Below are 26,957 nucleotides of genomic sequence, written 5' to 3'. Positions count from 1 at the left end.
GATGAGTGGTGTAAGATAACGCTCACCATCTGAGTGTAGGCAGATTTGCCAGCAATTTAGGAAATAACGGTTTTAAGAAGGAACTGCAGATTGAAAATCTATCCGGGTCTCCCGCTTTGTCTTTTAGGACGTGATCTTCCGGCCACGCTGTGCCGTAAAAGCAGCTCACCGCGGCGCAGTTAGGCCGCTAAAAGCCGGGAGACCCCTCTCCCAGGATCTATCTGGCTCGCAACGCCTCACGAGATTCAACACAACCTCGCAAGACGTTGCAAGGGGAATCTTGCCCACAATGGGCGGGATCAGTTTTGGGCAAATCTGCATATTAGAGCAGGAAGCCTCACTCTAATGTGCAGATTCCCAAGTTACCTGAGGCTTTGGGATTCAATTCCTTTGCTTGTGGACCCTGGGCGAGTACCGTTTGTGGATTGGAGGCACCCAGCTGCAAGTCCTTTGGGTAGGGTGGTGCCCTGGCACTGGTGGTGCCACCTGGATACCCTGGCAGTGCCAGCCTGGCATTGTCAAGGTGCCCAGGTGGTGTTGGCAGAGACATTGCCAGGTTGGCACTGCACTTTGTGCCTGTGTGCAGTCAGGCTGCGGATGGTCGGTATTGGGAGAGATGTGTGAGGGGCCAGGGGACCCTCCCATGTTGTGTACAAGCTGGGGGGAGGTCAGGGAGTTTTTTGTGGGCCTTAGAGATCAGGACCCCATTTTAAAATGGGGAGCTCCCCATTGTAAAATACAGGGATATCATAGAATGTACAGTACAGAAAGATGCCATTTGGCCCATCAAATCTGCACCAGCCCTTGGAAAGGGCACCCTACTTAAGCCCCCACCCATCCCCGTAACCTAGTAACCTCACCTAACCTTTTGGACACCTATGGGTAATTGCACAGAGCCAATCCACCTAATCAGCATTTCTTTGGACTGTCAGAGGAAAGTGGAGCACCCGGAGGAAACCTTCGCAGACATGGGGAGAAAATGCAAATTCCACACAGACAGTCACCCGAGGCCGGACTTGTGCCACCATGCCACTCGTTATCCGTTTAAGCCCCTTATTCAAAGTGAGTTGTGTTGAATAGCTCGTGTCAAGGAAACACGTGGCTAAACATGCTCGCTCAGGAACTTTGTTCCCTTTTGGGATGATTGCGCCCTGACTCTTCACACCCACTGCAGTACAAAAACAATTGGCGTGGAATGAATTTTGAGCAGAATTTTCAAGCTGTTGCAATATTAGCCCTTTTAAAAGTTAAATTTTACTTTTTTGGAAGCTATATTTTTGGTTGAAATCAATGTGTAGCTGACATTTAAAAAAACATCCAATGGATGTGGTGAAGCTGACACGGACATAATAGTGCTGAGGCTTAGCTGGTAGTTGTCAGTAGGAGGATATCTTCTTCATGGCCACTGATTTTACAACTGACTGAGATGCTGTGCCATTAAGAATCAACTGCAGGGTTTGGGTTGGAGTTAAATCGAGACCCCAGGAGGGCATGGGTGGGTTGGTTCCCTTAGCTGACATTTTGAATCCTCCAGTATTGTTATGATATTCCAGCCGCACCCCACATTGTCTCCAACTACATTGGACACCTTGTAAATGTAAATTGGTTCAGACTCCAAATGTAATTCATGAGCAAACATATTCCCCTTCACTTCACAATCAATATAATTTGAACTATTTCTTTACCGAACAAAACTGTTTCAAGCAGGTATCGCATGTAGACAAAGGCCCAGAGTTTCCACTCAGCAGGGCTGGTGCCATTCAGCACAATTCAATTCATCAGCAATCAGGGTGAAAGCAAACGATGGTGGAATTTTAAACGCAGACACATCCAGCACAAATAGAGTTTCTACTATCTCTCTTGCTAATTTAAAAAAGACCAATTGGAAGATGACCCTGCCGATAAAGCTGATCACATCCCCGGGACGAATTAATCACAGTTGGGAGTTTCTGCTGATTGCAGTCATTTTCAGACCTTTGAGGAGGTTTCAAAGATGTAGCCTTATTTTGGAAGCAAGGACACTTGTAGACATGTTTTAAGATGTATTTTATTTCAATTTACAAAGAAATTGACTGCTATATATCCCAATATAACCAGCAACTTCATTCATGCAATATATATAGTTTTTAGTTCATTAAAATCTATTTATTCAGGGCTGGTCAATGACTGAAAATATTTTTCGTGACCCTCCCATTTCCAGCTGTATTAATCAAACTGCGCCAAATTCCCACTTTTAAATATATCAAGAAATACATTTAAAAACATTAAATGCTGCCGGTTTGTACTGGTACACGGTTGATTTTGTGTTCGGCAATATACAACTGAATTTGAAAACTTCAAAGAAAACTTCTCAAAGATAGCCCAACTTGTGCCTCTCAAAAGTGAGTAGAGGATAGGTAAGGAATTTAATGGCAGTAAGATGTGTAGGATTTTACATTTTTTGTGTGGCAAATTGCACTAAATGTCTGTTGATAGTTTTACAGTCAAGGAAACTGGAAACCTGGAACCTGAGTAAAAATTTAAAGGATTGTGAAAAAAAATGTAGCACAAAAGCATAGGGAGGAAGTGAAATCTGGAATCTCAAATAAGAGAAAATGAAGGGAAAGGAAGATTGGATTAAGAGGGAGAAAAAGAAATGCAAGAAGGAAATAAAAGAGTTACGTTTGACATTTTAAAACTCTCTAATGTTTTACCAAAGAAGTGAGACTCCCACATTTGCAATGGTTAATTTTCAGTGCAAGAGAAGTTGTCCAGCAGAAATGAATACTTATCACATCATAAAGGTGCTTAGATTGAAATGGGCAATGCCTAGCTTTGTATGCTTCTGGCATGCCATTGTGCTCTTTCCGGGGACCGGTGCGGATACGGTGGGCCAAGTGGTTTCCTTCTGCACTGTAGGGATTCTATGATTCTATGACTAATGTGGTTCAAATGCAAGGCAGATTCTGTTTCTACAAAGCTAAGATTGGTGCATTTCCAGCAACAAATTTTGGATATTTGAATTAAGCTGCACGTTCACACCACTCGCTTGAAGTTGCAATATCATTACGTACAGATAAACAACAGTGAACACCATTAATCTCACTGTTACTTTGGCAGGAAACTCTACTTCTTTAAGCTTATCTTTTTTCAAATAAATGAACACCGACTTCAACTTTTCCATTTGGTGGTGTTTTATTAGTGTTCATTGATTAAGTTAGTAAACTGACAACACAATGTTTAAGTAAATAACATAGCTCATGTTATGTAGTCAAAGTCAATACACTCCCTTACAACAAGTTTGTCAGACTGATCCAAGGAAAGAGGTTATGAAGGAAAGAAGTAATTTGTTGTTAGTATCTATATTGCCTATCCATTTAGAATGCAAACATAAAGATTATCCCGTTTGTGTAATGAATACTAATAATACCCAGATTCGATTATACGTTTTTTAAAAATTAATTCATGGGCGAAATTGCCTATATCTATATGAGGAGGCAGTTAAGTCTCATGTAGGCCAGACCAGGTAAGGACGGCAGATTTCCTTCCCGAAAGGACATTAGTGAACCATTTACAACAATCGGCAATGGTTCCATGGTCATCCTTAGACTTTCAATTCCAGATTTAATCCAGTCAAGATTTTACACCAAGCTCTTTAGGATTTCTTTGTCTTGACTGCTATGCAAACAGCTCACAATTTTGTTAACTCTCAATTATCAGATTCTCGTAAAATGCCATCAAATGTTTGATTTAGCTCTAAAGTCAAAGTCATAGAATCACCTGAAGAAGGAGCTGCGCTCCGAAAGCTCGTGTTTGAAACAAACTTGTTGGACTTTAACCTGGTGTTGTAAGACTTCTTACTGTGCTCACTCCAGTCCAACGCCGGCATCTCCACATCATGGCTACTTTAAATCTAGTTACTGCAATTCTCTTTTTAACTCAGAACACTTTGTTCACTCTTCCTTCAATTCTTGTGGACAATGCCTTGGTCTCTGTTCGCTTAACTTCTGTCATCTTAAGACATTCTTTATGTTGTAATTCCCTTGTTATCTGGACTGTAACTTGTTCATTAGGAAACCCTGCATCTTTGCAGCTCCCTTGTCCTGTGCAGCATTCCTGGAAGAGTTGGGAGAAGTTCACTCCCTGTGTCCTGTCTCCAACTGAAATATATCCAATTAAAACTAAAACTTAAAGGGCAGGATTTTCCGTCGGTTGGATCCTCTGCTTCACCGGCAGCTCATTCACACCCACAGATTTCCCAACAGCATGGGGGTAGCCACAATAGGAAACCCCATTGGTTGACTGCCTGGATGCAGGATCCCGCTGCCCGGGGGAGCAGGCTGCATCAGAAAACGGGGGCGGGATTCTCCATTGCCTGACGCCGATATCATAATCGGTGATCGGGCGGAGATTCCCTTTTGACACCAAAATCAGGTGCCTGTTTTCGGATGCTCCACCCCTTCCAAAACGGCGTCAGCGGGGAGAACGGCGTATGCCATTGAGACAGCCTCAGGAAGTCACGAAAAGGCCCTCTCCTGATGCTCCGCCCCCGATGGGCCATTTTCCCATAGGCGCAGGACACGTGTGCTCTGAGTTTTTGTCAACGCATGTGGCGGCTGCGGACTGTGTCCAGCACCGCCACAATTTGGGGTGGGGTGGGGGAGTTATTCCGCTGGACATAGGGGGGGGCTTCAGTGGGGGGCTGGGAGGACTGGTGGGGGGTGGTCCGGAGGTGGCGAGAGGTTTTCAGGGGGGAACTATCCGGCAGGCCGGGTTCTAGTGTGGCCGGCGCCATGTTGAACGCTCGACCGCTGCAGATCTTCGCTGTGCACATGTGCGGGCCATTCGTCAGCTGTTTTTGGTGTGGAAGCTGTGAAATTTACCCAGCGCCTTTGCTAGCCCCTCACCGGTCCTGGAATCGGTGATGGTTTGGCGCCAATTTTGGCATCATAAAACGCCACTGTTCTCACGCCGGCGTTGGCTCTTAGCCGCAAAATTGGAGAATCCAGTGGGACAGAGAATCCTGCCCAAAATCTTTTCTGTCCTTAAAAGGGCCTCCCATTGCTAAACAATGCTCACATGCTTAAATCTTTTATTTATTCTTCATGCCATAACCCTATCTAAGCACAATGGAATCACTGTTGTCATTAAACCAACACCCATGTTTGCGAACACCATTTTCCAGCATGAATCTCACTATAGGTTTTACCCTACCAGGCACAGAAACATTAAATTAAACGCACTTAGAACTATGCCTTATTCCTTATGTTTACCAATTATAAACCCATTAAAATGACCTTGGTTTTCCTAACACAAGGAACATGGCACCAGAATTGTGCAGCCTGGATTGAATGGATTTTGATAGCTGTAAGGCAGCCAGCATATATAAAACATAGATTAGAATTAAAATTTTGGTCTGCAACATTGTACAGGACAGATAGAATATGGGGTGGGATTACGGTTTCAAATATTCCAGTACCTATTGCTGTAGAGATGCAAGGAGATTTGGGAGGGAATTGGCAATTCTTCCAGAATGAATGTCAGAATTAATGGGGAAGACATCCTCTGAGCTGCATTGTGCCCGAGACATCACTAAAGAACAGAAAAATCAGTCTTGTGAAATTTTCGGGGGCCTTGAATACCCACTTTGAATCTTCTACTAATTACATTCAAGAACACTCTGGTCGAAATCGTCCGTGCTAGTTGATGACTGGGGTTTTCCAGTCGCTGAGAGTGAATGATGTTTTGGCTGGAATGCCAATTTCTCTGCCTCACTCTCAACGACTCTTACCATTGATGATACCGGAGAGTCCTGTCCTCTATTTTTAACACCAGGGTGTGATTCATCAAAAAATGACGAGGTGATATTTTGGGTGGGTTTGGCGAGGTGTTTCCCGTCAACTTTTCGGGTGAAATCCAGGATTGTATTCACCCACATTTAATCATTTTTTGGAGCTTGGGAATTTCTCCCCGGTCCAGCCCACACTTAGGGCATGATTTACCAGCTGCATCCCACCAGATTTGGAATGTGACGCTGCTGTTAGGTCCCGGAAGAGGGTTCTTCCAGGATCCCCAATGATCCCACTAGACAACACAATCCGAATTCCATCCACAATGGGCAGGACCCAATCTCGCACAGTTATGTGAGTTTATAAATTCACATAACCGTGCTGATGCCGGGTCGAATGGCCATCTGGTGTCTATCAGCCTCGCCGAGGAGGCCGCAGCCAGGCGCCTTTTAGCATTGGTCCCCACAAACAGGGACCAGACAGAATGGCACTGGGGGGGTGGGGTGTCTCTCAGGTGATCAGAGGTCCCTGGGTGGCCGGTCTCTGGGCAGCATGGCATCCTGGCACTGCTGGTGCCACCGTGGCACCTTGGCACTGCTGACATAGCACCTGTCAGTGCCACATGGGCACTCAGATAGTGCCACTGGGGTGGAAGTGTGGCACTGCCAGGGTGCCCAGGTGGCACTCAGGCTGGAAAGGGCACTGCCATGATGCACATGTGGCATTTTGCCCATGCCAGGAATCGGGCCCGAGGGGTGCCCTGCCCAAATGAGGTGTGATGCAGGGGCTCCGACGACCCCCATGTAAGTGAGTTGGGCATTGACGGGTCCGGGGATCAGAGAGGGAGGTCAGGGAGGGGTGGCAAACAAGCCAGTGTGTTAGCCAAAGACAAAGTATGCACTCCCTGTTTGATAAGATCAAAAGTGCTCCAAGCCACCACAGAAACAACCCCTCCCGTATCCAGCTTATTTGGAGCATATGCCCATTCACTTGTATCGGAACACAAATAGGGGCCACGTGGGGCATTGCCAAACAGTTTGGCTACACCTCAGCCTCATCCTCTGCCTCTTCTGTGACACCCAGATGCAAGGCCTGGTGCCGGGACTGACGCCCATCCTGACCGGAGCACCGAGAGCACTGGCCCTCCCACTGCCTGCAGCGGCACCTAGACTGGCATCCAGACATTGGGCACAGGCTGGAATCACCTTCAGCCAAGTCCTGGGACTTCTCATGTTTCAGTGGCCAGCTCTTTGCCCAGAGGCCAGAGTTGCTGTAGCATTCGGCCCTGGTCATGAGGGATGATGCCCCAGAGCTTTCACCTCCATCCTTTGCATTTCTTGGACTCCACATTCTGCGCTTTCTTGGGACAGGGAGATCTGTAGCGTCTGATAAAAAATTAGGGGAGACTTGGCCCAAAAACCTTTTCTGAGTCTCCATATTATTGATTCCACAAAGGGCAGCACGGTGGCGCAGTGGATTAGCACTGTGGCCTCATGGCGCCGAGGTCCCAGGTTCAATTCCGACTCTGGGTCACTCTCCATGTGGAGTTTGCACATTCTCCCCGTGTTTGCATGGGTTTTGCCCCCACAACCCAAAAAAATAAGAAATGTGCAACCTAGGTGGATTGGTCATGCTAAATTGCCCTTAATTGGAAAAAATGAATTGGGTACTCTAAATTTTTTTTTAATTATTGATTCCACAGACCAAGTGATCATGGAATATATTGGTCGAAACAGTTCCATGTTCGGAAAATGTGGCTATCTTCTGTAGCCGAGACGGACCCAACGGTGGACCTCTCTGACGTTAAACCGATAGCTCTGAATGATTATCAATGGAGTTAGGTTAAACTGTTGCACCACTAGTGTCACAAGCTAATCGAATGATTGTGTTTCCGGCGTCACCGAGGACATGAGACTCCGGATCACTCACAACGTATGTGCTCCACAGGCCTTCAACAGTATGACCACCTGGCGCTCGTTCGCCATGATATTTTTGACTCGAAAGATATACCGCATTTGTTAAGTTATTGGTTCCAGTCTTCAACACCGGTGTCAAATGTATCTAACTGCCCAAACAGAGGCATGGTGAATCAGAGAAGAAATCCAAACTTGGGTCCAAAAAATTGGGGAGGTGGCTTTGTGAGTAGGCCGCAATGTCTACAGCAAACCAGTTTACACCTCCACGCCAGTTTAATAAGGACAGGGAATCTATACCAAGTAACATTAGAAACAAAGCTTCATTTATACAAACAATATGTACACTATTTATACAAACAATATGTACAAGGTCCCTACTTGTGACTTTAAATCTTGGTCTGGAGTGTGTGCGTCTCAACATTTCAGTTGTGAACCCCATACACTCGATGAAAATCTTATCCAATGCACCTGCTTTGCTGCCACCCTTTCCCACGGTCAAAAGCTTCTTCAAGTAACCTACATCTGTCGGACTTCCTATTCTGTGTCTTCCAATACTCAATTAATTACCTAGGGATATTTATTGCACAAAAGGTATTATACAAGTTGTTATTGGCAGTGCATGAAGTTCTCGTGTGGTGTCAAGCCAAGTTTTGATAAAATACTCAGCCGGTTCCCTGACCTTCTTTAGCTATGTAATGATTGAAGCAGGTTATTAATGTTAGGGTCCCCTTCTGGGCTTTGAAATAAACTATTGTCTATGAGCAGGGCTCATGCATGTGTAAACATGCTCAAATGCAGCACTGCCTCGCTGTGTTAGCAACATGGATTCACAGCCGGCATGTAAACCTGATGCTCTGAACCACTGTTGTAGCCATTGATTTCAGATCAGAAACAGCAGGGAATATGTTTGCTCAGATCAGGATTTTTCTCAAATTTATCTTCTTGAAGTGGATGTTTCGAGCAAGGCCAACATTAATTAACCATCCCTAATGGTTATGAAAAGGTTGTGCTTAGCCAAGACAGGGAACTGCTGCTGGTTGTGCGGTGAAGGTGCTCAATGGCAATTTTGATACAACTAACTGGTTTTTTTCAGCCACTTCAGGGAGCAGTTAAGAATTAACCACTTTGATGTGGGACTAGAGTCACATGCAGGCCAGGTCAAGTAAGGCTGACCAGTTTATTTCCCTGAAGGACACATTTGAACTTGCTGGAATTTTATGAGAATCTGACAGCCTTGTGGTCACTTTTACAAATTCGCCACTTTAGAAAGAAATTCATTCAAAATGACAAACTGATGTGGTGGGATTTGAACTCATGAGGTTGCATTTTCCCACCTTAGGTTTTGTTCTGAATGGCATTTTGGGTACAGAATCTGAGCACTGCAGCAGCAGGACCACTGGTACAATCTTCGAAGAGGTGCCCAATTAAGAAGGTGCCTCCAAGATAGCTATCCAATTAGGGATGGTGGCTAGGCTGTGTGATATTAGCATAGCCACCAGAGGGAGCTACAGTTACAACTATATAAGGCAGTGATACTAGATCTTAGGAGAGGAGTTAGCTAGTGAAGGTCAGAACAGGCGATAGCGCAAGTAAGGTTAACTTATAGTTGAAACTAGTAGTGAGATTAGCAGTAGATGAATGTTGTTAGATGTTATTGGTCAACTGTGTATTCTCAAGGAGTATGTGTCGAATCCAAGTTAGTCGTGTAAATAAAATCATAGCTTTGTTTCAGTTAAAGCTATTTTGTGGTCTTTGCGAACACTACTCCAACCATCCTGAAATAAGCAACACAAAGAACACCACAGGCTGAGGAATTTGAAGGCAATTCAGCAGGGGCGGTTTCAAGAGCAGCCAGCAGCCATCACTGCATCTGTAATGAGAGCGTTGCTGAGGTGAATGAGATGGGAGAGAATGTGAGGTCCAGAATGGCTGGGGGAAACGCACGGCGGTCATTTCTTCACCATCCACACTATCCACTATCCATGACAGTCACTAGGAGATAATGATGCAAGCGCAATCCTATGTCTGTGGATAAACTCAGTTTTGCCAAAGTTGCATCTTTTCAGGTGCAGTTGGCGAATAGGTTCATGCACATTTGCTGCTTCCAGAAAAAAACAGAAGGAGGTGAGAATATGTGGGCATTCTTGTCTGATGTCACTTTGTCCCCCATAGTCTCAGGATTATTTTGTCAGAGAATTAATCATACTCACCCATATTTCTTCTTCAAATTCTCTGCTTGGATCCGAGCTATGTTCAGGGGTGCTGATTATCGTGAAACAAATGTACTTCATTTTCGTGAAGCTTCTTCACGATACCAAATACAAGCAATGTCTCGTCTGTGTCACTGTTTGTCTGAAAGTGCACTCAATTCCATCGGATTATTATGCAGCAGAACTCTGAATCTCACACGCTCCATAAATTCATTCTGTGATTTAAAGTTGTGAGGCACACCTTTTAATACACCAGGCTGTCTTAAACATTGGTGATCGGAGTGCTTCTTCTAAATAACATGGTAAGTTTATGAGCTGTGTGGCATCCTGTTCAGTGATTTGTCATGTGTTTGATGCTCTGTTGATCACTCCATTATGTGAATTACTGAGAAGGGGTAGGAAGAAGCTGTGCGTATGAATCATCAACATGAAAACTACTTTTTTTAAGAGAGGAGTGGAACATTTGTTTTGCTGTGTAACCAGGAATAACATTATGCACCTCCCAGGCAAGGTATCACGGTTACAAGATGGAACCCAGCACTTGCTCAACGTGGATCCAACAATATGCTGAAGCCTCCAGTGAAGGAGGGAATACTTTGCTGCACTAACGTGACAGCTAACCTTTTCTTGGTCTCAATGAGACTGTTGAAAATAATGCCAATTAACAACGATTTCTGTGCTGTCAGCTTGTGTCCACAGGGAATTGGGTGGAGACAGCAGAGAAATGAAATTCACTACTTAACAGCTGCCAGGGAAATTAGGATTTATTCTATCTTCCTGGCTTTCATTCAAACCCAAGCTTTAAAGATAAAAAGATAGTGACAACATGGCATTGTTCTGCTTAATCCCCAACTGCAAATTAATTTGTGAGTTTAAAAGGAGACAAGCAACAGACAAAAGTTAATAGCTGCCTGGAATTTTACTTAAACTACAAATGCATCTTTAATGTTTGTATCCTCAGAGCTGCAATATCATGCAATAATTTGAAATTATTTTCAATAACTTGCCAATTTGTGTGCGCAATGCGGTGTGGTTAAAAATATAGATGTTTATCAAACCATCAAAACAGCTTAAAGTCTCAGACAAGAGGTATCATTTTGATGTTTACCTGTCAACATGTCCTTGCCTTTAAGCCCAGCTAAATCGCTATCGGAAAGTAGTGTAAATAGACATGTCAGGTAATTTTAGCAACCTGTAAATGCTTAGTAAACTGCAGGGCATTTGAATCTCTGCAAATTTCAGCCTTCAGTTAACTGATCGTGTTGTTTTTTTTCTCCAAAAGATTGTTTGGCTTTTGCAGTTGAAGTGGTTGCTTTCCAAGTGGGCAGGGAATGGAAGATTACCAAACCACACCCGCATCGGAAGCTGTCAGTTTGAGGCCCAGAGCTATCTTAAGTCCAAGCCAAACAATCCAGCGTGCCTAGCTACAGGCCTCTTTTCTCAAGGGCAATTAAAGATGTACAATAAGATCAGCTGATTTTGCCAACGATGTTCATATCCCATGAACAGATTTTTTTAAATGCAAGATCAATTTCTGGAAAATGACAATATTCCATTTAATGTGGTTCCCTGTTAAGAAGCTATTTTCTTTTGGCTTTTTAAAAAAATGCCCTCAAACTTTCAAATTTGGATGATGATTATTATCACTATTCCCAGAATCTGTACTGAATTGCATTATAAATGAATGGCCATTTATCAAAGAATCCTACAATCATATATTTTAAAAACACTGAACCAAAATCCGAATGTGGCGTTGAGAAACTCCATGACCAAAGTCAAATGACAGCGTATAAAGCAAAGTTTGTACTGATTTTATAGTCATAAGAAAGAAACAGCAATATGGAAGTTGGTACTGCTGATAGAGATACACAGTCCATTCACTTATCAATGGCATTGAAACAAACTGGACTATAAGGGGATGGAAAGCGAACGGTTGTTCATAATTGGTACGTAGAGATTGCACTCAACCAGCCTGGACTTGCAAAATCCAAAACAACACATCTATTATTAGATGTGATTCCATGATTGGGCCACATTTGCTGAACAATCCTGAGTGTGCTCATAGCCAAGTCAACAGCCAATTTAAGATAATCAGTTGAGATCATAACGTGGCTCATTTACGCTTGCTAGAAGTGACATATGTTCACACTCAGGGACCTGTTCTCTGCAAATAAAAGGTATGCATTCAAGCCGTGCACCTTTTTTGAATAACTGAGAGCTTGAGGATCCAATAATTTCCCGATACTTTTTCCAAGGCAACGCTTCACCCAATCAGCATCTACTTGCCAACTAATCCCTTGTTGCATTATATTGCTGTGATTGATTGAAATTTGGCATTTGTCCAAATGAGAAGCTTGCAAGATGAAAGGCTTCAGCACATGTCCACCTTTTCAGTGATGAAGTTCCAAGCCAGGATGGTGTGTGGTTGGAGGAGAACTTGCAGGTAATGGCATTCCCATACATCTGCTATCGCTCTCCTAAATGATAGAAGTCTCGAGATAGGAAGTTGCTGTTGAACAGGCCTTGGTGAGTTGCTGCAGTGCATTTTGCAAGCAGGACATGTTGCTGCAACGGTGTATTAGTGGTTAAGGGTATTACTGTTGAAGTTGATAGATGGGGTGGAGATCAAGCGATCTGCTTTGCCCTGAATGGTGTTGAGCTGCTCTCATCCAGACAAGTGCAGCGTTATCCATCACATTCTCGATTTGTCTCTTGTAGGTGGGGAACAGGTTTTGGGTCCATTGAGAGGTGAGTTACTTGTCTCAGAATTCCCAGAATCTGGCCTGTTCTTGTATCCATAGTTTATTTATACGGTTAATAAAGTTTTCTTTCTGGTCAATGGTAGCCCTTAGGATGTTGAAAGTGTGTAACTCACTATATTATTGTCATTGAATGTAAGGCACAGATGGTAAGATTTTCTCTTGTTTGACATGGTCATTGTCTGGAACATATGTGGTGTGAATGTTACTTGCCAATTGTCAATCCAAACCTTGCTGCATATGGACTCTGATGGCTTCAGTTGTCTCAGGAGTCAGGGGTGGCACGGTGGTGCAATGGTTAGCACTGCTGCCTCATGGCGGCAAGGACCTGGGTTCGATCCCAGCCTGGGTCACTGTCCATGTGGAGTTTGCACATTCTCCCTGTGTCTGCATGAGCCTCCCTCCCGCCCAACCCAAAGTTGTGCAAAACAGTGGATTGGCCACACTAAATTGCCTCTTAATTGGAAAAAAAATAATTGGGTACTCTAATTTATTTTTTTAAAAAGCTGTCAGTAGTCGTAAATGGTGCTGAACATTATACAAACACCTGCAGACATTCCGCTTTTGACCTTAAGATGGATGGAACGCTATTGATGAAGCAGCTGAACATGTTTGTGCCTTGGACATTATCATGAGGAACCCTTGTAGCAATATCGTATCAATACCAATGCTGATTGAGCTCCAACAGTGGAGAGATACTCACCCCTATTCCCATTAACTCCATCTTTGCCAGGGTTCCTTGATGACTCACTTGGTCAAATGCTGCCTTGATGTCAAGGGCAGTCACTCTCACCTCACCTCTTGAATTCAGCCCTTTTGACCATGTTTGAACCATGGGTGTAATGCAATCAGGAGCTGCTTGACCTGTCCCTCAGGGGAATAGGTGTGGCAGGACATGAGTCTCTTGCAGTATGTACAGTGGAAATCAGGATTAACTCAAATCAGGAAATTAGCAGTCATCATGTACAATAGACCCAAACGGAACAAATATGTCAACTTTTTAAACATGTATTTTGGTGCATGTGCTATGTTGTTTGTACAGCTCAGAAACAATGGGCGGAATTCTCCGACCTTCCGCTGGGTTGGAGAATCGGCGCCGTGCTGCGTGAATTGCGCCACACCGCCCCGACACCAGGACGCAAATCTCCGCAGTGCGGAGAATCGGCGCCATCGGCGCTGGCGTTGGCGGCACAATGCCGGTCGGGGTATGCGCTGACTCTCTGGCCCCATGGGCTGGCACACCAATTCTCCAGACCTGACGGCCGTCATCAAAAAGCCTAGTCCCGTCAGCGTCATTCTAACATCCTCTGAGCCGGCGGGACCTCGGCTTTGAAGGGTCCGGGGGCGGTCTTTGGGGGAGGGGGGGAGGTGGGGTCCAATCCCGGGGGGGGGGGGGCCCTGTAGTGGCCTTGCCTGCGATCGGGGCTCACCAATCGGCGGGCCGTCCTCTCTGCCCCCCAGCCTCCTTTCCTCCGCACCGGCTCCTGTAGCCATGCACCATTTGGCGTTGGGGCCGGTGCGGGGAAGAAGGCCACTGCGCATACGCTAGTTGGCGCCAGCCCAACGGCGCATGCGCGGACCCCACAGCGCCGGGTTCAGGTCGCTGGAGCAGCATAGGCCACTCCAGCGCCATACTATCCCCCTGTGGGTGAGAATGGGGTCCCGCAATGGGCACTCCCGTGTTTACTCCGGCGTCAGCACTTAGCCGCCCGATGGTAGAATCCCGCCCATTGGCTTTGTATCAAAGGTAAACAATTAAAGTTTTTAACAATCAGCATTCACTAATATGTTCCAGAAAGAGTTGCCTCTTCTCTTATTTTAAGGTTGAAAATCATAATTTATTTCTTGATGATTTACAGTATATTTGACAGTCTTTTAAAGATGAGTTTTATAAATATTAATTTATAATATATTAATGGCAGGACATATTATTTTAGAATTTCATTGGTTGGACATACGTATAGGTATTGAACCTTTTTGAAAAGGATACTTTTCCTGAGCACAGGACTATAGCACACGTCAACTATTATGTTAAATTTGCAAAGGACATATGTTGTTTTATGAGGACACAGAGTCAACAAAGCTCTCAGCAGTCACATGATGCAACTCTTGGGTTGATATTGGATTTTTGAATAGTAAGGGAGAGATCGCCACAGGGACAACAGCCGTACCCATCTCTCTTTCTTCTGAAACCTTGCTCATCAAAGCTGAATTGTTTATGATTAGAAAACCCCACCAGACGATTTCATTGCTGCAAAATGAGATTTCTTAAAGGAGAATTCTGAATCAATACCATTGGGCAGGGTTCTCCGACTCCCCGCCGGGTCGGAGTATCCCGGGGGGGGGGGGGGGGGGGGGGGGGGGCGCGGCATGAATCCCGCCCCACCGCTCCCGCGCCGGTTTTCGGGCTGGGCGGGGATTACACCACGCAGGTCGGGGGCCATTGGCAGCGCCCAGCGGCAATTCTCCGGGCCCCGATGGGCTAAGTGGCCGTCGGTTTCTGGCATGAAATGGACATGGTACCACATGGCGGGACCTGGCTGGTAGGCTGGCTGATGCGGTCCTCGGGGGGGGAGGGGGGGCATGGGGCGATATGGCCCCGGGGAGGCCCCCACGGTGGCCTGGCCCGTGATCGGGACCCACCGATCTGCGGGCGGGCCTGTGCTGATGCGGCACTCCTTCCTTCCCCGCTGGCCTCTGTAGGGCTCCACTATGGCCGGTGCAGAGAAGACACCCCCTGCGCATGCGCAAGAATACGCCGGTCGGTCTGCGCATGCGCGGAACCACGCCTGAGGTTTTGCACATGCGCTAACTCGTGCCTGCCCTTCGCCACTGGTTGGCGTGGTGCCAACCCCTCCGGCGCCGGCCTAGCCCCCGAAGTGTGAAGGATTCCGCAACTTCCGGTTGGCCTGACGCCAGAGTGGTTCACGCCATTATTTTACACCGCCATCGGGCTATCGGGGGATTTGGAAGAATCCTGCCCTTGACCCCAATGAGCTTCTGTGGACCAGAACCACTCAGGTGGAAGCAAAAATCTGGACAATCCATGAATATTATTTACTGAATTTACTTGTCACATGGCCAATTTTTAGGTCTGAAATGTTATTTCTGTTTATGCATGTTGGAGGGGATTGGATGTGTTGCCTTTGCATTAGTAGCCAGTTGGACATATTTATGTCACTTAATGCTAAGAATTTCTACTTCTTTACTCGAGTGAGTTTTAGAAATAAAATGATCTCCTTACTGAGCTATACAAAGTTAAATATACGTTAAATTGGCAAAATTATCTCCCTTTTAAATTCAAACGCTGTTATAACCAAGTCAGGAGCAGGACAAAGAAGGGTCAGTTCACCCCATCAACCTGGAGAAGGACTGCTGTTAACAGCAGGGTTATTATTTTTATTTTTCAGTTCAATAGAAGGGACCAGCCTTCTAAGGATGTCCAACTTGCCACACTTCATTACAGGTTCTGAGATAAACCTCAGAGACAATGGGCTCACTATTCCTTTAACTAAAGAGTAATGAGACTCTGCTGGATGGGTTCACGAAGTGACGCTTTGTGCACTCGAAACCGTTTCTTGTGGAATAGAAGCTGCAAAGAACATGTGGGAGACTCCAGCGTTAGGTAGCAATAAATTTCAAAGGAATAAATGTCAAACGCATTTGTATAGTCTAGTTTTAAAAGGGACATTACCATGCTGAGAAGTCAGGAAAGCTTTGAGTGGGTGTGAACATTGTCCAACAAAATATGCTGTCTCATTATCGCGTTAAGTCATTGAATTCAGCAGATCGTTACAAATACCTGAGAGGAGCTATTGTTGATGTTGTAAATGGGTCATTCTGTCATGCAGCTGCGACTGGTTGTGTTTGGTGAAATGCTGGGAAAGGCTCAAAACTCTGGCTCTACATGCAGACGACTGAAGATCAAAATCAGCCGATGAAATTCAAAGTTTAATTAAAACCCCACCAGCTCTTGTCTCGAATACCTTGCAATAAAAGGCGCTGCTGTGCTTCTGAGAATCCCAATTAATCACCTTTGAGGTTTCCTGATGCCAGTGTCGCAGGGAACGCTATAATCCTCTTGTCACTCAGGTTTTTCAATGAACATTTGCCCAACCTCTTAATTATGTTGTAGCGATTCATGTTGGAGTGATTCATGTGAAGTCTGATTTATTTTCTACCCCTTTCTTTGATTCTAATCCCACCCCACCAGCTCCCCATTATCTTGCCTTAGTCATAGAATCATAAGAATTTACAGTGCTGAAGGAGGCCATTCGGCCCATCGAGTCTGCACCGGCCCTTGGAAAGACCACCCCACTTAAGCCCACATGTTCACCCTATCCCCGTAAACCAATAACCCCACCTAACCTTTTTGGACACTAAGTGCAATTCAGCTCGGCCAATTCACCTAACCTGCACATCTTTGGACTGTGGGAGGAAACCAGAGCACCAGGAGGAAACCCACGCTGACACAGGGAGAACATGCAGACTCCACACAGACAGTCACCCATGCCTGGAATCGAACCTGGGACCCTGGAGCTGTGAAGCAACTGTGCTAACCACAGTGCTACCATGCCACCCTCTGTCCTTAAGAAATTGAGCATCCAAAGCCCAAAACTCACTGCAGAATACAAAATAGAACAAGTTTGCTGTTAAACCTCCTCAGTCTTATTCGGGAAGATTTTAATAGACATGGTGCTAGTAACTGACTGGTAGCAGACGCCAGCTGACTGGTTGGCTGGCTATGCCAGGAAGGTGGGAATCTAATCAAGGCCTTCCCCTCACCCTCAGTTATTTAGAACTGCGTCTCCAATTGTTATTTCTAAAATTCTTTCAGGGGATGTGAGCATCTTTGGCTGGACCAGAATGAATTGCCCATCCCTAATTGCCCGTCAGAAGGTTGTGGTCAGCTGCTATTTGCTGCAGTCCATGGCCAGAATTTACGCTCACCACCCCCCCCCCCCCCCCCTCCCACGCACCAGGGAGCGTAAAATTGGATGGAAGTGATTCCCTCCAGAATCCCGCCAACTCCAACCCAGATGCAATTTCACAGTGGGGCGGGTAGGGCTTTAGACAGGAAGCCCATTCATGTCCCCATTAAGGAGCTGATGCGACCACTCCTGGCCATCCTCAAATTTCCCTGTTTGGAGCAGGCTGCCAAATAGAATCTTGATCTCGGGTATGAAAGGTGCGGTGTGGGTTGGGGACAGACTAGGGGCAGCGGACTTCCTTTCCTGAAGGGCATTCATGCAGCAGATGGCTGTTTAAAAAATCCCAATTGACAATGATTTCATGCTCACTGTCAGACTACATTGAATTTAGATTTCACCAGCTGCCATGGTGGGATTTGAACCTGTGTCTCCAAAGCATTTGCCGGGGGCTCTGGGTTATTAGTCCAGTGACATTACCATTACACCACTGCCTCCCCCTACATAAGGCTGCCTGCCCAGCAACAAGGTAATTCCTGGGGTCAGGAGTACGAGTTGGCATTCACAGGAGGTGAGAAGAAACCAGGCTGGCAGAGGTTCCAATCTTATTTGTGGGGCTCTGGCACCACCTCTGATCTTTCTGGCCCCACTATTATTTTTTATATCTCCCTTTTTTTGGCACCATTGAGCTCATTTGTTTCATTTTTAATTTTAATTTGCATTTATACCATGTCGTTATTCAAGATGTCAAATTATCGGGTAGGAAGGTTTGCCAATTTAAGATGCTGCATCAATGTAATAGTTAACCCGTAATGTGAACAAGTTATTCTGAGGAGTGTGTTTAGTCACCTTGTTCTTACAAAATAGATGGATCTCCATTCATTGTTTTGCTCAGCCTGGGGGTGCTGATATGGGTACCAAAAAGGGAAAAGTGACCCCATACTCCAGCAATGACAAACATTTTATTTTGAGGGGAAAAGAGTCAAATGTTTCAAAGGAATCATTGAAAAAAATTACATTTTTACACATTTGTTCTTTTCTATTGCAGATTCCTCAGATAAGCTATGCATCAACAGCCCCAGAGCTGAGTGATAACAGCAGGTATGACTTTTTCTCTCGTGTGGTCCCATCCGACACCTTTCAAACACAAGCCATGGTTGATATTGTCAAAGCGTTACGATGGAATTATGTCTCCACACTTGCCTCTGAGGGAAGCTACGGAGAGAGTGGAGTGGAAGCCTTCATACAGAAATCTCGGGAAGACGGTCAGTATTCCTTAGCATTGATTTTCATCAGTGAAGTAACAAAATGGTCATAAGTGGATCAAGAAAAGATGATTATGAGGCAGTTTTTGGATGAAGCAGAGAAGCCTTTGTGTTTCCATTAAAGACTTGCGCTGTTTGAGCTGCCTTCCCTGTCACAACAGGAAGGACTTTGCTGGCATTGAAACCACAGTGTTTCTCGACAGTATGTGAATCATAGCTTCAAGTGAACCTGAGAAATACATCATAAGTTGATTCTGGACATTATGAAAGCCATTCAAAATAAGGAATAAAAGTCTTTCTTTTCTGAACTATTTCATGCAGAATTGTGACCACTTGGCATCACAAGGTGTCGCCTGACGCTAAATGGCCAGGAAATACACTTATTGGGGCAAAGGCCTACAACATCAGGTTAAAGTCCAACAGGTTTATTTGGAATCCCTAGCTTTCGGAGCGTAGCTCCTACATCACCTGAACAAGGAGTTACGCTCCGAAAGCTAGTGATTCCAAACAAACCTGTTGGACTTTAACCTGGTGTTGTAAGACTTCTTACTGTGCCCACCCCAGTCCAACGCCGGCATCTCCACATCATTGGAGCAAAGACAAAAGAAACTAATATGTGCATCATGGACAAATGAACTGCATATTCCAACAGATTCCCTTTGAGTTAATGGGTTCTTATGAGTGAATTTTCTTAATTGATATTAAGAACTCTTGACAGAACAGTAAAAGAAGATAGTAATTGGATGAACAGTTTCATGGTTGTACAAACTGTACCTACTGTGACTACTAGCACTGATACAAAGTGACATTGCAGGCTCTGCATAAATTTGCATTTGTTTGTGCATTACCTTGTAATAGAACATTGTTGTAGAATGGTATAATTGGAGGATATTCATATTATTGTATCCTGCATAGCTATTTTTACTTTTGCGCATATGGCTCACATGGGGAAAGGGAAGACTTTTAAAGGCTGTGACACTAATATGTAAAGAGAACAATGCACAGTAAAGGCTCTTTTTGATTAGGAATAAAAAAAAATCAGAGTTGCCCAGTTCAAACATCAATCAAAATGGTACTAGAGCAATCCTGAGTACACGTAGTCTTAGCCAATTGCCTTTCTCAAAGCAAGTCTTTACATGCTGTTGAAAATTGCACCATCGGCAGACTAACCTTTTACATCATCAAACAATTATATTTTCAGATATTGGTGGAGGCTTTGATATGCTTTTTTTCTTATAGATCTTTCATCAAGAGCATTTTTAGTACTTGTTAACTTTAGAGCACAAGAACCGAGAAAAACTCAATTTATTTGCTGGGAGCAATTCATGATCAAAGATGAGAAACGGAACCTATTTCTGTAATATTATTTAAGACTTATTTCACACTTGTTATCCCTGTTCGCATTCTACTGAATACTGCAGTATAGATCCAATTAAGCCCGTTTGGAAAATAAATTTACACGGTATTTACTGATTCCCCCAAATGTGCACAGTGATTTGGAGACATTGTAAATGGATATTAAAATGGTAACCATTCATTTTATTGTTGCTGTAAAAGAAAAGGAAGAAGTATGGCAACAGGAAGAAATGGAGGGGACATAGGGGTGAAATGAAGAAAGAAAGTTCAGGGCTAAAGTGAGTGTGAGGCTGGGGATGGTCTTAGAAATCCATGACCCTTTTTGCTACAAACCCTTCATATATTGAGCGTAATTTTAAAAGTCTTCCTAAAACATTCATTTACAAGCAAAACACATTCTAACATTTCTTCTTTTTTAAAATGTCAAGTTTTCACAAAGAAATTGCCTCAAACAAACAAAGCAAAAATGTAGCTCTAGGTGATGATGTAGAGTAAGGTACAGCACAAAACAATAGACATTACATAATTGGGAACAAATAAGGCCGGTTGAATCAGGAACAAAATCCCCAACATGTTCCTTCTGCAGATAAATGACCTGTCTGCATCCAAACAGGATAGAGGCAATATTTTGGACCGACATCTTACCTTATGGTTATAAAACAAAATGACAGAGGAAGAGAACAATACCCCAATAACGCCAGTACAAATGGTAAATAGACTAACTCTTACAACGCAACTTAACTCTTCTTCAGATCCAGACTAGAACAGGCAGACATCCTATACCTTTGAGATGGTAAAACAATAAAAGCAAAGGCAAAGAGGAGTCTGGGCACAACCAAATCTTAATATCCGGCCGAAGGTCTCTCATGTAAGAAGTAAAGAGGGAGAAAGAACAAGAGCCAAGTGCAAGAATCCGAACTTCCATAATCCCATCCCCCAGCCCCAGACCAAAGGAGAAAACAGATTACCGGATCATCAAGACCAGTACCAAGAGGGCAGCAGGATAGCGTGAGACAAGACCCAAAAAGATAAACTGGTCCCAATTGTAAACAGGGGGTAAACACACTCCAGGATGGGAGGGCCATCAGGCCATCCCCTCAAATTGGGGAGCACCCTGGGAGTGAAGGCCGACCCTCCCCCGGAACTGTGGGAGCTCCCCTCCCCCACAAGCAGGACCACTCAAAAGAAGAAAGGATTAGGGATCCCAAAGCCAACATAGGCCAATATCTGAGTGTTCATGACACCAAGGCCAACCATCCAACACCACCACAGACAGTCCTCACACGCAACAATACGAAGAGAGAAGTAGAAACAACACCCGCAAAACCTCTCAAAGCCATAAGAAGGGTGAAGAAGAAGAACAAGAACTGTCAGAACTAACCCCTCGAATCGGCCTCACTCACAAGAGCTCTGACAGCAGTTAGGACAGTCAAAGAGAGAGACTCATATCAGAAGAAAGCACCGACACCTCCCTAAAGGGGAGTTCAACAAAGCCCAGTCCTCAACAGTCGAATACACAGTCTGGCTGGGCCTGAAGAAGAAAAAGGCACAACCAGAAAAAAAGCTCTAACTTGGTGCGTCCTTCCTCGAACATAGCGAGGACAGAACTAATCCTGCCAGTCCAAACCCTGCACGCATCCTGCTGCTCCAGCTCTGCTCGTCTTCCTCCCCAGGATACATTTGGCTAAGGCTACTTTGCACAAGTCATGAATTCAACATTCAGCTTAACATGATATAAACTTTTAAAATCAGGATAACCAGTGTGATTTAGTGCATCACACCTGACTAATTCACTTCCCTGCAAGCAAATAAGTTGACAACATCAACAGACAACGACATAATTATCAGAGAGCAAGTTCAGAATAACAACTGTGGTGCAAGGCAGTTATCACTCCACCGGTGCACAAAGAAAGCAGAAATGAAATATAAAGCAATTTGTATGCCAAGAAAAGACATAAAAGAAATGTGCAAATGGATAAAAAAGGGTTAAAAGATGAACAGAGCCAGATCTCACCGAAACGCAGCCACTCCCGTGCTCACATTACGTTACCACAATTCTATAATTTCTAACAGCATGTGTATGCAATCTTAAAAGTTGCTAAATATTTCACTTCACTAATACTTCTTACAACAATGTGGAATATAAACACACAAACTTTTCTCAATCCGTTTATTTCCTATTGAACATTATGGGGGTAAATTGTCCAGTCCGCCTGCTGCGGGCGGGATGGAAAATATGGTGGACCATTTAAAGATCGGTTAACCTCGGGTGGGGATTTCAAGTCTCGGGTGGGCGTGACTGGAAAATCTCACCCTATGCCCTAGATTTTCCAATGATTCATTCAGTTCAAGTGGACACGTGCACCCATCCATCGACTCCATCGCTGATACCCCAGGGTCAATCGATTTGTATAATGATTGCGAGGCTCAGACTGGAGGCCTGTCAATAATTGGGTGCAGTATTGAAGTATCTGTTGCACCAGAGAAAGGAAATGGCAGCAGAAGGAGCATGAGAGAGATGGTGAGAAATGACAGCAACTAGAAGATCCACAGGCCGAGGTCATCAAACTAGTGCACACAGCATCAGTCACTATGATGAAATTGTGGATAGAGTTGCCAATCGTCCCATACTGGCCGGGAGTCTTTTGGATTCGGCTTCAATCTCCGGATTGCTATAGAAAGCAATCCAGGATATTTTAAAATGTTATTTTAAGTAGATAAATGAATATGCCATACATGGCGACTGATGTAGATTGTGTACGTATAAGGTGCTCATCAACACGTTGCCTGTTTATTCCTGTTGAGAAGGTTAAAGGCTAAGCTGTGACATATGGCTGGAGAGAAGAGTATATGCGAGTAACAGAATGGCGACTATCGTGCCCAATGGGTGCTGGTTTTCTCGTGAGGAGGAGCCGAGGCCTGCTAAGCAGCTGCTTATAGCAGTGTGAGCGGGTGGAAGAATTCATGCTTCTACAGGAAGAAGGCCATGGTCCCAGAGATGAAGTGTGCACAGCCGGCTTGGTCCGCCGTGGCCTCGGATTCCATTTACTGCCGCGTCGGAACCAGGAGCAGCAGATGTTACAAAGCTGGTAACCATCAGGAAGGAGCAAGCCAGGGCAAGCCTGCTTGTCAGTCCCTGGTGTGTTTGGACTCCGGGATCTCCCTCCTGATGCCCCGACTGGGGGTGGAGGTTGGTGGGGGGTAGGGTAGTAAGGAGGGGAGCAGAGAGACTGGCGTGTTGGATGGTAACGGTTCAACAACAGCTACTTAAAAGGGCTGCTGCCTGATTGCAGTTTCAGAGGATGCCCTGGCGTGGCTGCATCTGATTAAAATGAACGGTCTTTTTATAACACTTATGAGGTGGAAAGTCCATGTATCAATGTCAGGTGAGAATTAGGTTTGGCTGGACTATAATGCCACTACATCCATTGCCTGGGTTCACGTGCTATTGTCCAGGACTTTGGACCAAACCACTGGATGGGCTCACCTGCTCACGGCACAGAATTCCGTGATATCATTCCTGCTGGAGGTCTCCTCGAATAAGTTGAGCGGAGATTGCGACCCTAACAGTAAAATGGTGCGGTGGATCCCACTACACTAGGCCTGAGGCATCCTGGTGCATTACATGTCAGGATGACATAAAGCCTCTCTACAGAAAGACACTGTTGGAAGACAGCTACAGTCGGGGTCCCAGCATTCTGCATAAAGTATGAAGTGAATCCTCTCATAATCTGAGTCTCCTCAGGTACTGGCAATAAGCCATATATTCCTGCACCTGAATAACTCGTTATTCTCTTTAGTCTCCTCAGGTGCACCACCCTCTGCCCCATTGTTGCTGCTACTGCTCCTCCTCCTCCTCATAATCATCAAGGAAAGTAAAATACAGAGGGATATCCAGCATTAATGTCATAGCCGCCGTTACCCAAATGAGAATTCTATTCCAAGAGACTGTGCAGATTCCTTTAAAACCTTCCTATGCCGAATGCATAGTTTCAGGCCATATTGGTGATGAGTCTTATGTTTATGTTCACAGCAGGGAGTTAATATTTGCTCCTATTCTCCTCACAGTAGGTCACCTCGTTGAATCTGACATTTAATTTTGGAACCTTCCCTGAAATTGAAAGCTGGATCTGCTTGTTTTACCTCAGTGGGTCCTGGCAGAGGAGTTCAGTGATGGACATTAGAGCAGATGATATCACACCATCATCCTATTCTCAATTGCATCCCGGCAGTTGCATTTCTAACATGCGTTAACAGACGTATTCCCTAAGGAGTACAGATGATGGGTGTGGGGAGAACAATGTGGAGAACATTCCCAAGACACCTTCTGCTCATAGTCAATGTGTCTCTGTTAATTTTCATGTGGGCAGGTTGGATAAATCTCACTGTGTCCAATGAATTGGATTAAAGTCGTAGAGCAGGATTCGCCACAGCCCCGCGCCAAAATCACGTTTGGCACAGGGGCAGACAATCCAATTTCACGCCGAAATCGGGTCCGGAGCAGGTCCGGTGATTTTTCTGGGACGTGAAAATCGGTGTTTTCGCGGAGTACTCCGTGTGACTGGCGGCCGATTGCCAGAGGCCCGCCCAGCGATCCTCCGCTGCCGACCGGCTGAGTTCCCGACAGCGTGGTTCTAACCACCAATCACCATTCGGGAAGCTCGCATGGTGGCTGCGGACTCAGTCTCCAACCGCCCTGGTGGGGGCTGGGGCTATCGGGCTCCGGGCAGGGTCTTATAGGCAGCTGGGGGAAAGTTCGGCACGGTCGGATCTTCAAGTGCGCAGCCAATCGGGGAGGCTTACATTCATCATCTGCCTCCGCGGTCTGAGTCCACCATGGCACTCGGCGCGGCCGCTGGAAGCTGCCACTGTGCGGACTCAAAACTGGAAGTGTGGGGACCGGTATCCACAGCTAAAGCTGGTGAACTACTCTGGGTCCCTGCTAGCCCCCTACAGGTCAGTGAATTGTCTCACCTTTGTCCAAGGATTCTTGAGAATGAAATGCTAGCGTTTTAATGCCGGAGTGGGGACATAATCCCATTTTGGGAGAATGCAGCCCAATTCCTCAGGATACCAAATTAATGGGCTGCGCGGGTGATACACCATCAATAATAGACGACGTGTGATAAACGTAACTGATGCTTTAATACACAAAACAGCAAGCCTCCTGCCTCTGGACTCGAACTGGGTCCGGAGGCGGAGACTTGCCACTTTTATACAGAAGCCCTGAGGGGAGGAGCCACAGACAGAGCCAGCCTGGACAAGCCCAGGCATTTACAATACAGCACAGTGAATATAATACAAGAAACACAATAACGTGGTGTGGTGAATTATAAATACTAATAATCCACACTGTATTGTACAACATGTGTTGAGCCTGTACCTCGTATTAGATCACATGTAGTGGCGCGGCTCTATCCATAGGGGGAGATGAGGAGCTTGTACTGGGCTCCACCCTTGGCTCCGCCCATGGCTCCAGCCATGGCTCCTCCCCTTAACCGAAAGTATAAAGGTTGATGTTGTGAGCCTGCCTGCCAGTTCATCTGGAGTTCATCTTGTCACAGGCAGGCTCTGTTGTAAGACGATTAAAACCACTGTTTTCAAGTATTCTAACCACTTGTCGCATGAATTGATGGTCTCGTCAATTTAATCATCTTAAGAAACAATAAGGAACGACTATGGAATCAGCCCTCAAACCTGATTGACTGGAACTCGACCCACAGGATGCAGAGGCGAAATAAATCTTTTCACACTGGCTCCGATGTTTTAAGGTCCACCTGGCTGAAGCAAGCACCACGGAAACTACAGAGGAGCAGAAACTCAGCCTACTGCACGCAAGGGTGAGCCATCGTATATCTACTCAGCTTAATTGTACCGGCTCATATACAGAGGCCCTGGCCCTACTCGACAGAATGTACGTGAGGCCCGTCAATGAGGTCTACGCATGCCACGTCTTTACTACTCGCCGCCAGCACCCCACAGAATGGCTAGAAGAATTTCTAAGAGACTTGCAAGCCTTATCCCAGGACTGTAATTACCAAGCTGTAAATGCTGCAGAACATAGGGAGCTTGCTGTCCGCGATGTCTTTGTTGCAGGCCTCAGATCCAATTACGTACTGCTTGAGAAGGGGGCCCAAAATTTAGAAGACACTGTTGAACTCGCTACTACTATGGAGGTCTTGCTTCGCAGCCTCACCTCGTTCCCCGCGGACTCCGCGACCCCGTCATGGGCCCCCGACCAGCGACTGCCCCAGGCCTGCACCGCGCGGCCACCCAGCCACTATGCTGCTCCAGCCTGCCACTTTTGTGGCCCGCCCCAGCACCCGCGGCAGCACTACCCGTCCCGCAACGCGACCTGCAGCAGCTGCGGTCGTAAAGGACATTATGCCAGAGTGTGTCTGGCGAAGGAAGCCCCAGCCTCTAACCCTCCCACGGCTCAAAGCACGTGTTCCCTGAATTCGCAGGCCCGCAGGCCCCGTAACGCTGCGCCCAATACCTCAACTCTGCCCCCACCCACCACGTGCGACCCATGGGGGTCGCCATCTTGGCGGACCCCCACCACGCGGCCGACTACGTGCGACTCATGGGCGCCGCCATCTTGGACGCCATCTTCCTCGCCACCCGCCACGTGCGATCCACGGGGGCGGCCATCTTGGGCTCCAACCTCTCCAAACTCAGAAACTCTGATCGAAGACTGCGGCCTCAGGGGGCATTTACCACGGGGCCACCCCAGCACAGCTGACTGAGCCGCCGAC

General features: G+C 45.7%; 1 protein-coding gene across 1 annotated transcript in view; it reads left to right on the top strand.

Moving 5' to 3' along the window:
- Positions 1 to 26,957, top strand: part of LOC119978492 (metabotropic glutamate receptor 4-like) — a 1,510,615-nt gene that overhangs the window by 325,152 nt on the left and 1,158,506 nt on the right. The window contains exon 3 of the mRNA XM_038820161.1: positions 18,630 to 18,846. Within this exon, the coding sequence (XP_038676089.1) occupies positions 18,630 to 18,846 (217 nt within the window). The remainder of the gene's footprint in view (positions 1 to 18,629; positions 18,847 to 26,957) is intronic.

The sequence above is a fragment of the Scyliorhinus canicula genome, chromosome 15, assembly GCF_902713615.1.
Source record: "Scyliorhinus canicula chromosome 15, sScyCan1.1, whole genome shotgun sequence".
In the NCBI taxonomy this organism is placed as follows: Eukaryota; Metazoa; Chordata; class Chondrichthyes; order Carcharhiniformes; family Scyliorhinidae; genus Scyliorhinus; species Scyliorhinus canicula.
The sequence above is the reverse complement of the archived record's forward strand: the minus strand, read 5'-3'. Positions and strand labels throughout refer to the sequence as shown.